At 42.6% G+C, this 12,120-nt stretch overlaps 1 protein-coding gene across 1 annotated transcript in view; it reads right to left on the bottom strand.

Annotated features, from left to right (window-relative positions):
* Positions 1-11,653, bottom strand: part of PPM1E (protein phosphatase, Mg2+/Mn2+ dependent 1E) — a 388,527-nt gene extending 376,874 nt beyond the window's left edge. Inside the window, exon 1 of the mRNA XM_075589782.1 lies at positions 11,345-11,653. Within this exon, the coding sequence (XP_075445897.1) occupies positions 11,345-11,526 (182 nt within the window). The 5' untranslated portion in view covers positions 11,527-11,653. The remainder of the gene's footprint in view (positions 1-11,344) is intronic.
* Between the last annotated feature and the right edge of the window lie 467 nt (positions 11,654-12,120).

The raw sequence follows: 12,120 nt of genomic DNA, 5'->3' as shown, positions 1-12,120 counted from the left end.
TACGCGCAGAAGCAATTTCTCTTGAATTCTTTGCCAGGCTACATTCATTGTCCATGAATGACACAAAAATAGCAACCAACGATGCATTCAAGAACAAAGACAATACCTGGCATGGGCTATAAATATGTATATTGTGTGCAAACAGGATTGCTGGCGGTTCCTTAAATAGCTTCCTAGATCATCGCTCTTGCTAGCAGGCATCCATGCGTATAAAAGTAAGCCTTTATTAAAAGGTGCAGTACATTACAACGTCTATCACAATAGAAAGATGGCACTCAGCTAATACAGAATATACAGAATCTTTAGCTGTGCTCTAATCAGGGGATCCTACCTCACACTGCTGCATGCATTCTAAACGTATACAGAGACCTAGCCGTGTACAATGGTTCCTGACAAAATGATCTTACATCAATATCTCTCTGAAACTGTGAGCTATCGGAGAATATAATATAAATTGATTTGAACTAACAAGACAAGCTAGAAGGATTACACCTTTAAGAAGTGAACCTAAAATAACGGTTTCCTTTTCCATTCCATAGGTTGCCTTCATGCCCAGCTACTCAAATGGTTAAAGAGAGTATTAAATCACATGCAATTACATCTCCATCTGCTGGCCTTGTGGTAAAGGTCATAGTTTTGCCAGTGATTTAGTTCTTTATTTGGAAGGAATGAGATCTCCCCATGATAGCACTTTGGGAGTTATGTACAGCAAGAGCCATTACAAATCATTAATGGCCATTGCAAGAACCAATGCAAACGCACCAGCAGGGAATTATACAGACTACGTTACCTACAGCAATGTGGACACTGTCGAGTCCAGGATTCAGTCTGCAACGTCATCAAAAAGCTTCCCAATTAATAGTGGGGCTCACAAACTAGGTGATGAATGACCATGCACACTACATGAAGACAGGAAGACTCATGTAACCCATGTTTTATTTGTAATAATGTGTACTACTATGATGTAAGATTGATAGTTTAATTTAAAAATGTAGACCCAGACCCATATTTACCAAGCAATGCTATTTCATTATAAGAAATACTTGAAAACGAGAGGTAACTCAATGTATTACGTCCTGGTAAAACATTTTATAAATAAATAAGACGCCTTAAGGTAGCCATAAAGTTTCACCCTGCGCTGAAAAGTGTCATATAGTACAAGCATTGTAAAAACCTTTGTGAAGTAAAGTCCAAAGTGCTTTGTTCCATTGCTTAAGAGTTATATCATTTCTTGAAATCAAGAACAGTATTAGTACATTGTAAGGCACTCTTCAAACTGTACGCTATATTGACTTGTACAGAATGTGTATTGACTTAACTTTCTGCTTAGTAGTAAGTTCTAATAACTCAGCATGCATTGTATTACACAAAGCTTCTTTCAGATTAAAGTTTAACATGGCAAATGATCAATAAGAAGGTAAAAATAAACTTGCATTTATGTTTTGATGACCGTTCCCTTTTAAAGTCACAGAAAAATGACTTTCAACATCTGAGCAGCATTCCCTTATGAACCCGTGTCCTTGCTACAGAAAGCTTGGACTCAATATTGTGCCATTCCACTTTATTTGCTGCATTGGCTCAACCGCCACCCCTGTGCCTGAAAGGCTTTTCAATGGATCTTGCAGATTTTAAACTTGTTTTTATCCAATGCTAATATTTGCCCTCTTTAATCATCTAACCACTAACTAGACCACTTCTGTACTCACCACTATACAACAGCATGTACATACTGTAGAAGACCCATTAGAATAACAAATAAATCAGTTCAAATGTAGGAATGGTATGAAAGTTTTAAGTTGAGGTGGAAAGCCATGGGTGCCAATATATGGAGGGTTTTTAGCGTTTTTGTTCATTATTAACCCATCAGAAATAATGCAAAAAGTGAGGTACAGTGACATTTCATTAGAAAAGTACATTTTGCATCTTTAAAAACAAACAAAAAAAAAAAAAAACTTATGCTATAAAAATTAAGTCAAAATAAGTACCGATTATCATGGGTGACAAGGACACTTAACACAGAGATCGCAGACACCAGACAAAGCAAGAGGTGAAATAAAACAAGTTTATTTTGAACGAAGTCAACAGACACAGCCCTACACCCAGTGGGGTACAAACTCACCCAAAACAGGGACTACATGGAGAATCCTAACTCAACTAGGTGCCAGGCGCCGCTTCAAAGACTTAGCCGGGCCGCGTCCACTCTCCGTCAACTTTGGGTACCGCAGTAGTCCAGGGATGCGATTTGCACTATAGCAAGTTCAAATAGCCGCTTGTTTCATCTAAGTCACGCTTTGGGGTCTCCAGCACAAACCTCGGGTGGCACCTACTATGCTACGACCAGAATAGTCTGTGGAACTGAAAAAGTCAGCAGCTCTTTACATACAGTAGGCTCACCATCTCCATAGAAAATCATGGAAGACTGGGTGCCGACCAATCAGCATACGGATGCTGTGAAAGGACCAAATCACAGAGTGGAGACTTGTCTGTGATTGGCCAATCCACTTCTAACAATGACTGAAGCACTTCACCACCCACATTCTGGATAGCAGGACCCTATCTCTTTGTGTGCCGGCTGGTTGAGTGATTTAGCAGCCTTGCACACAAAGAGAACAGAAAATATACTTATCCTAACCTAAAACAGTGGTATACATAAAGCAAAATCATATTATACAGAGGGATGCCGGCAAAAGTGATGTCAGACTTTTATTTGATTTTGAATCCATTCATTGTTTTTCCTGTCTCTTCGGTAGGTAATACCCAGCATACAGCCCTCCATAATTCTTTGCGTTATTTGAAATTTTTGAATTACCTGCGCATTTCGGGTCCAAGTTTCACATTCATTTGTGAGCACAAGCAGAATACATTGGTCAAAAACTTTCCTCTGGAGGCACAGTTGAAGATTCCCTTGCAAGATTCTCGTTTGTTCCAAATGTTCTCCATCCCATCTTCATTCTCCTATGAATTTCATTCAGAAGGTTCTCATCCATTGTCATTTACCGGTCAAGGAAGACATAGTTCTATTCCATTTATTTCGATCTTTGCAGACTTGACACATTTGTTGAACATCAAATGTGGAGATTCATGTAGAGGCCACTTTCTAACTTGCTTCGGCGAGTTCTCCAATTTGTTGCTGGAGGTCTTCTGGATTTATGGCAAAAATAATGTCATCTGCGTATTGAAGGTGACTCAAATATTCACCATTATACTGGCTGGGAGGGGCAGCATACTTTTTGCCTATCCAAGTTCCTTAATTAAAGTTGCATTATATTATATATACATACACACACTATTGTATAGAATATATAGATTATTGTTTAGAAATAAATGAATTTTTGCTTTCATAAACACACTCATCAAATGCATACACAAATATACACCGCATTCCAAACATTCATATATTAATATTCTGTCTTACAGCCAAAAAAGATTTGAAACCAAAATATAAATATGAATGTTACATAACATTTTGCCTAAATGCAGGTACATATTTTGATATGAGGGAAATGGAGTGGGATTAAAGCTGACAACCATTTGAAAAAGCAGGGATTGCTTTAAAAAAAACAAATGCAAGGGAATTATGAAACAAAAGTATGTTTTGTTGTAGAGCCCACAAGCAAACACAAGCAAACACTTTTTTTTTATCCTTTTACTTACCAATAACTTTTTAACCCATCAAGTGGAGAGACATGCAATGTATTGTGAAGCACTAAAGGGTTACATTTTGCTTGTCAGATCCTGATGTATTACCAAGCCGAGTTAGGCTCTTGGAACTGATAGTTCAAATTGTAAGTGTCAAACCCCATAACAGTGCACAGATCGAGCCTCAGAACATGCATGAAAGCACAGGAAGAGCCTCAAAACATGAACTGAATGTACAGAGCTAGAATCAGAACATGCATGAATTCACAAAGCAAGTCTGCGAACACACAAACAGTATACACACACAGGGTGAGCCTGAGAACATACAGGATCACCACACTGGATTAATAAGAAATATGAAGGAACTGCAAGCCTCTGATAAATCCAGAGTTGCAAATGTATGCATGTATTTTTATATAGCGTCATCCATGTACACAGTGCTTCATAGCCGTAACACAACGGGAATAAGTGCCTCAGACATAAAAGTAACAATAGGAAAAGGAGTTTGTGGCCCAAAGAGCTTGCAATCTAAGTGGGGAGAATTTACAGAGACAGAAGGAGGATGTTCTAGTAACTGCAAGGGGGCAAGACCAGTGCATATGAGGTGTATAGTATCAGCCAGCAGAGCTACCCATATGCTTCATTAAAAAGGTGTGTTTTAAGTAAGCTCCCAAAGGTGGAGAGAGAGGGTGCTATTCGGATATAGAAGGAAAGGGCCTTCCAGAGGTGTGGGGCAGTAAGAGCTTAAGGATTTAGGCGGAAGACGGCTTAAGATACCAAGGGTGTGGAAGACATCCTTGAGCAGAACGCAAGAGTCGGTATGTGTATACCGCAGGTGTATAGCTAAATATTAGGGCTGAGATGTAAGGAGGGACAGAACAGTGTATAGACTTAACTGAGAGGAGGAGAATTTTGTAAGTAATACAGAATTTTATAGGAAGCCAGAAGAGTGATTTCAGCAGGAGAGGTGCCGAGACAGATTTTAAGGGAGTGTAAAATTATTCTAGCACCAACGTTGAGGATAGATTGTAGGGGAGACTGGAAGGTCGGACAGTAGGTTGCAATAGACAAGACGGGACAAAATGGGGGCCTGGATTAGAATTTAAGCAGTAGTGACAGAGGAAATGGTATATCTTTACAATGTTACAGGGAACAACATGACAGGTTTTAGCTACATTGTGAATGTGAAGGAGGAGTAGAATGTGACTCCGAGCCAGCATTCTTGTAATACTAGGTGTATGATAGTTCTGGCAACAGTAATGTAGAAAGGGGCAGTAGGGTCAGGCTTGGGATAAAGAAGGAGGAGCTCAGCCTTTGGCATGTTAAGCTTGAGTAAGCAGAGGGCCATACATGATGATATAGTGGAGACACATTCAGAGGCCTTGGTCTAGACAGCAGGAGTAAAGCCCGGGCCATGGTGCCTTCGGCCACGCTGAGGTGTGCGGAGGCTGTGAAGTCACCCGCGTGAAGCAGGTGCTTTCCTTGGTCATGGTGGACGGGCCGCGGGGATGTTTCTAGGGGCGTCACGGAGCTGGTTTGCCCTCATTGGGCGAGCCGCTCATGTGACCTGCGTGTCGCCCAAGAAATCAATTTCAACTGATTTCTTGAGCAACAAGCGCCCCCTCCTGCCTCTGCCCGCAAGGTCTATGGGCGCAATCAATGTCTTAAGGCAATCTGATTGCATCCCGCGCGGACCCCTCCACGCGGTCTCCCACTCCATGGACTCAGCCAAAGATCAGGGTTTCAAAAGTAAAATGTGTGTGATCAGCATAGAGATGATATTTGAACCCAAGAGATATAATAAGAGTGTGTGCGTCAAGAAAAAAGAGAAGAGGTCCCAGGAGGTACCCTGGGGTATGACCACAGAAAGATTGACAGAGGAGGTGGTGTTAGCAAACGAGACACAAAGTGCGATGGAAGAGGTAGAAGAAAATCCAGGATAGAGCTCTGTTATAATACCAAGAGTATGGAGGATTTGAAGGAGAAGAGCATTGTCCACAGCAGGGGTGCGCAAAGTTTTTTTGCTGCGCCCCCCATGTGCTGGCCCCTTTGCTTGTGCCCCCCCTCTCCAGTGACCCGGCATCACATGACCCCGCAGTGTCATTTTATGCGCGTTACCATGACGCGTTGTCATGGCGACGTGACCAGAAGCCAGTTCAATCACGGTAAGTTAAGGTTGGAGAGGCGTTGCGTGGTCCCCCGGCATTTAATTTAAATGACTTGGGGAAGAGCGCGGGGCCTCTGCAACCGCCATGCCCCCCCTGCAACTGCCGCACCCCCCAAAAAAAATCCACAGTATCAAAGGCTGCAGAGAGGTAGAGTAATATGAGCAGAGTGTAATGACCTTTGCCTTTGGCAGCATGGAGGTCATTAGTTATTTTAATAGGGGATGTTTCAATGGAGTGAGCAGTGCAGAAGCCAGATTGTAGATGATCAAGGAGAGAAAAAGAGGTGAGAATATGGAGCAAGCGAGAGAATACAAGACGTTCAAGGAGTTTAGAGGCAAAAGGCAGGAGGGAGACAGGGTGATAGAGAGCTTGCTGTTTTTGAGTAAGGGTAGAACTGTGTGTGCTTGAAGGCGGAGGGAATGGTTGCAGAAGATGGGTGGGAATAGGATCAAGAGGACAAGTGGTAGAAGGACAAGAAGCGATCAGCAACACGTCCTCCTTTGTGAGGAAAAAGTTGAGGAAGAAGGGTTAGGACGAGGTGTAGAATGTGAGGGGATGCCTTGTTAAATGGTTTGGAAGCGGCAGATTGAGAAAAGTCCTACGCCATCATGGCGTGGAATGTTGGGAAAGGCCACTATAAGAGAGGGCAGCTTCTAGTACAGTCATACTGAGTGAGCCAAGTCTCAGTAATATTATTATTTATTTGTGAAGCTGCATTTCTAGCAGTGAAAAGCGTAGAGCGATTAAAGGAGGTGTATTCCGAAAGCACCGAAAAGTCCTTCTACATCGGCAGGTAACCGTGTGAGCAACGACAGAGGAGCTGGCAGAGGTCATTGCAGGTGCGCAGAATAAAGCACCGGGAGAACGCCAACAGCTCAACTGCACCCCACGAAGGCTTGGGGCAAATTTAATACGCTGTAAAGGCTTTTTACTCACTTACACTAGTGAGTTGAATGTATGAGTGTCTCTTTTTTTACCAGTAAATGGTTTTACACTGTTTTCTTCTCTTTTTCATTTTATGCTGAGGATTTTACGTCATTAACGGCAGAGAAGGCTCTGACCAAGGCAAATTTTATCCCAGTTTTTTCACTTCTACATATGATTTTTTTTGCACAGACTTATTGGACAGTCTGATCATTTGGAGCTGTGTCTAATCGAGTGGCTGGAAAGTATACATGTAATTATTTTGTAAGATACGAGGGTATGATGGCACATTGCGCTTAATTTTCTGTATTGCACCATAAGAGAGGGCAGCTTGTAGTGTAGAGTCAGACTGAGTGAGCCAAGTCTCAGTTATATTATAATCGTTTGTGACGCGCAAATATTCCGCAGCACGGTACAATGGGGTACAGTTATGTATATTACATAAACAGTTACATACAAGTGAGGACAAACATGCACAAACAGCTACAAAGAGGCAATGAGGGCTCTGCTCGTGGGAGCTTACAATCGAGATGGAATGAAAGACATGCTTGATACTGTACAAGAAGGTAAGGTGGGTGATCATTGTAGGATAAGGTGTGGCTCAGGTTAAAATATGGCCCAGTCTGAAAAGCTGAAGCCATTAAGGATCCTTTTTTTTGGAGGGGGGTGAAATGTTACAATGGATAGAGATTGGTCCAGCCACACAGCTGGTCCTAATGGGGTCGGAGGGGGAGCGGTGTTGGTTGGTAGGAGGTATGGCACGTCGGCATCCTTGAAAAGATATTTTCATGGAGTTTTTAAACATCTAAAAGTTGGGAGAGAGTCTGATGGTACAATACATGGTAGGGAATTCCAGAGAGAAGGTATCGCAGGAGAAGACTTGCATGTGGGAGTGAGACGAAGTAATAGGTGGGAGGAAAGGCGGATGTCGTGGGCAGAATGTAGGGGGCATTTAGGTATGTATTTGTGGATGAGGGCTGAGATATAAGGAGGGGCAGTGTCATTGAGACGTTTGTAAGTCATTACTAGGGTTTTACATTTAATTTTAGAGGCTATGAGAAGCCAGTGTAGGGATATTATAGTGGAGCGATGAGGGAGATAGAGGGGTCTAGCAGCAGAATTTTGGATGGATTGGAGTTGGGAGAGGGGGACCAGGAGAATGCCAACTAAGAGAAGGTTGCAATAATCAAAATGGGACATGATGATTGAATGGATTATGATCTTAGTTGTATCATGAGTGAGATAAGGGCGTATCTTAGCAATATTTTGGTATACTGAAAGCCAAAAGATTGCATTAATTCACTGAGAGAAGAGGTGTAGAGTGAGAAGAGCAGAGAGAGTGAAGAGGAGACACCCGAGTAGGAAACACTGAAGGAGTGATTGGAAAGTTTGGATGTGAGCCAGGAGAAGCCTGCGTCACGAAGGCCAATGGAGTGCAGAATTTTTAGTAAATGGGGGTGATCAACAGTGTTGAAGGCAGCAGAGTGACCCCGGAGAATTAGTAGGGAGAAATTACTCTTAGATTTAGCTGCAAGTAGGTCACAGGTCACTTTTGTCAGTGCTGCCAAAGAATTCTGACTACATGTATCCTCTAACCCAGGGGTGCGCAAACTTTTCAGTCTTCGCCCCCCCTTGCCTGCTCTCGCCCCCTCCTTACTTTGTCTTCGACGTCAAATGACGCTGCGGGGTCACGTGACAACACGTTGCCGAAGACAAGGTAAGGGAAGTTGCAGAGGCCTCATGCGATCCCCCGGCATTTAATTTAAATTCCTTGGGGAAGAGTGCGGGGCCTATGCAACCGCTGCGCCCCCCCCCTGGAAAATATCTTGCCGCCCCCCCCCAGTTTGCACACCCCTGCTCTAACCTCTTCCAAAAACGACATTCATCTGATGTAGCCATGTGTAATAGTCAGGCTTTGAAAGAGTCTGGAAATGGGTTAGATTATTATCTTCCGTCAATAGTAGGCTCCTAGGGTGGCTGGAAGACTGTACAGTATACAGTTTTTAGATATTTCAACTGCTCAGCTGTACAGTCCTTGCCCTTGATTTTACTATGCAGTAGAGTAACACCTTCGATTATCCTCATATCATTAGATAACAGAGCACTGCTTGGTTCCTGCATATTGTCACAGCCTCTTTTTGCATAGTGTTGTGACAGCACATTTCTTTTATCAAAATCCTTAAGTACTTGTGCTTATTTATATGCAGCCATCAAAAGTAACAAATGTCAGCAGAAAAGAAAAACAATGAACAGCGTTTTCTTTTTCTATGCACGCCTTGGAGATTCACATATTCTGTTCTGATGAAAAAGCAAGGGACTTTTCTTAACTCCTTATTGCCCAGATAAATGCTGTATTCTGCACTTTATATATACACACACTAGTGTGGAATTATTCTAAATCTCCCCACACTAGCTTCTGTGACTGAAAGAATTTTTGCCGAATATTGATGCATACATGTCAGTTCATCTTTCTGGATTTTCTCGGTCTTGTAACACTTTGATGGATGCATACAAAGCCAAATATTGCAGGCATCTCCAGCAATTAAGTGGTTAATCTATCAGCCGTTTCATGGGTTCACCAGAGCATTTAACACAACACCAAATGTATAGAATGCTGCTCACATTTTAACCCCCTCGCTGAGTGCTTTTTAACCCTTTCTAGACATTAATATGCCAGAAAATTATAATTCAAAGGAGACCGGGCTTAAACCTTCTGCTGCTTATATAGATCTAGACAACATGGTCAAGTGACCCTCAATGGAATATAGAACAGAGAATTACTGGGGGAAGGAGAGAAGCAGACACAAATAAGGAAAGAAAAAAATGGGAAATAAGAAAGTAAAATAGGGGAGAAGACAAATAACCATACGAGATCACTTGTGACCTACAGTATATATAGACCATGCTTCTTCCTGCTTACAGTACAATTTTATACTGGTCCTTAAACAAGATGCCACAACATTAACTGAGCACTGCTTTATCATTTAAATCTACAAAACGAGCTACAGTAGCAAAGAGTAAGATATACATTTGACAACAATTACATTCTTTAAAAACCAAGGCATGGATTTATTGGGTGAAGTATTTCAGTGCATAGCAGTTTTAAAATACATGTAGTGCATATAAACATGTACAGTATCTATAAGATGTACATTCAAATGTGTCCCCAGCATCACAAATAGATGTGAAGGTGAGGGGACTGTTGACTTTTCGGGGGAACAGGTTTAGCCAGTGTAGTCTTTGCAGGTCATGTGTTATAGACATTTATCACAGATGTAAAAACTAGGGGTGGGATAAGTCCTACTCCAATGTTAGACATGCTGGCGGTCATTTAAACCTTCCAGAATGAGAGAGCCAGGAAACCACTGCTGAGCAAACTACTGACTGCTCCTTTAGTGAAGGGATTAACAGATAAACCATTCTCTGCGCATACTTAATAAACACTGTGACAGTACAACCACACCCACCATCTTCACATCGTAAGAAAATGACATTTAGCATTTGATAGTCCATTTATTCTAAGTGCATATTTCCCAGAATAAACAAAATCAGACATGGCTGACTGTGTCCCTATTATTTGCGTCCTACTGTATGTGAACATAAACTGTCCTGAGCATTTGTAACCTCCTGAAGAACATCTGAACTGACAGATCAGTCATGAAAAGTTTTTAATATTAAAACATCCTAAACCCCAACTCCACTTTGGGGAGCAGGTGTGTCCAGCTGACCACCAAGAAGCTCAGTCACTCATCGCTTTTAAGTTTTTATTCTCTATGAAGCTTAATGTAGATTTGACCCCATGGAACCCCACTGGGATGGAAGACACAAAAATAGAGGGACCACCTGACTCAGCATTTCATCTAATCAAAAGCAATTGGGATAAAATATATAAATACAGACTGACCGAAGAGGTCTCTTATCATATGGATAACATACATAACACAGCTGTATGCATAGTTGCATATATAGATGACAACCCCTTGTCACTGTCACGTCACCCTTTGACTTTCAACCATGTCAAGTCTCTGGAATATAGATGACAACCCCTTGTCACTGTCACGTCACCCTTTGACTTTCAACCATGTCAAATCTCTGGAAGCAACTGATCAGTCCTGGTTTGGCATTTCTCATTCTCTATACACTAGCTTAGTCAAGCCGCCCCCCACTCCACACGAACATCTATTGGTATATGAAAATTTAACATGAGGCATGGTCTGCATCATTGTTATGTTTGGAGATCTACGGGGACTGACTGAGCGTGCAACTCAAAAGCAGTGTCCCCCACCTCGGAAGCTAGAAAACATGGGAGAACCCGGGTCTGTGACTGATCTCACTTTGTCCATGCTGCCTATACTGCAGCTACACCAAAGCATATGACAGCTCCCTTGTCACTGTCATCCCTTCTCGGGGATCACTGCACCAGGTCCTAATACATTCAAAGTGTCTGGACGACCTCGGGAAGAGCTCTTTAATATCTATTTATAGCATTTAATGCTCCACATGCAATCCCTGGGCTGCCATGTGTTATCCCCTAAATACACACACACACACGTCCTCCCTGCAGGAGAGAAGAAGGTAAATTGCGATGGATAAGTTTTTTTTAACGACTTAACTATTTGCAGAGTTGCTGCAGGCACAGGTCCAGGCATTCCCCTTCCACCTCCTCCGGGATGATGTGATCAGACATTGACCGAAGCGGGATGGGGTCCTCCTCCCCGAAGGGTCCCCTGAAGTCCCCTAGGAAGATCTCCAAGAACCTGCGGCAGTTTTTCTCCTCGCTGGATGAGCCGGCCATCGCTTCTCATTCCTGGGCAAGAGATACGGGACGGAGGACTAGCAGCAGGATGAGCTCTTGCAGCAGCAGTGTATCGGGGCGCGTGCGGCAGTAGCTGGAGAGCTCCCTGGGCGGATCCCACTAGAAAAGGGGCGTGAGCCGAATAGAGGTGATTGCAAGGGGAGGAGACCAGCCGCGCGGGCACGCCATTGTGACGCGCGCCCTCACTATGACGTGACGCGCGGAGTGATGGTGGAGAGATTACTCTCTACCCCCGTTGTGTAGTTGCCATAGAGACACACAGACTATGCAGCATATAGTATATATCAAGGCATACGTAAGAAAGCTCTGAGCATCAAAAGTCCCATTTAACGTACAGTAATATGATTATTTGTTTTCAATTTATATCTGCAACAATATTTTTGCCCCGGATTTGCTCTACTTTTGCCTTGATACATATAACTCCCCCTCTCCCCTCTCATAAAATATAGAGAGAGAAGCACCAAATAAGCAATGGTTACTATGAAAATTCATGCACACATTAAAGTTAAAACTAAAAAGAGTCTAAATAAGTAGAGATAATCTGTCCCTATATTGTGCTGCTTGTGGTCTAGA

This window comes from Ascaphus truei, chromosome 3 (genome assembly GCF_040206685.1).
Source record: "Ascaphus truei isolate aAscTru1 chromosome 3, aAscTru1.hap1, whole genome shotgun sequence".
In the NCBI taxonomy this organism is placed as follows: domain Eukaryota; kingdom Metazoa; phylum Chordata; class Amphibia; order Anura; family Ascaphidae; genus Ascaphus; species Ascaphus truei.
The sequence above is the reverse complement of the archived record's forward strand: the minus strand, read 5'-3'. Positions and strand labels throughout refer to the sequence as shown.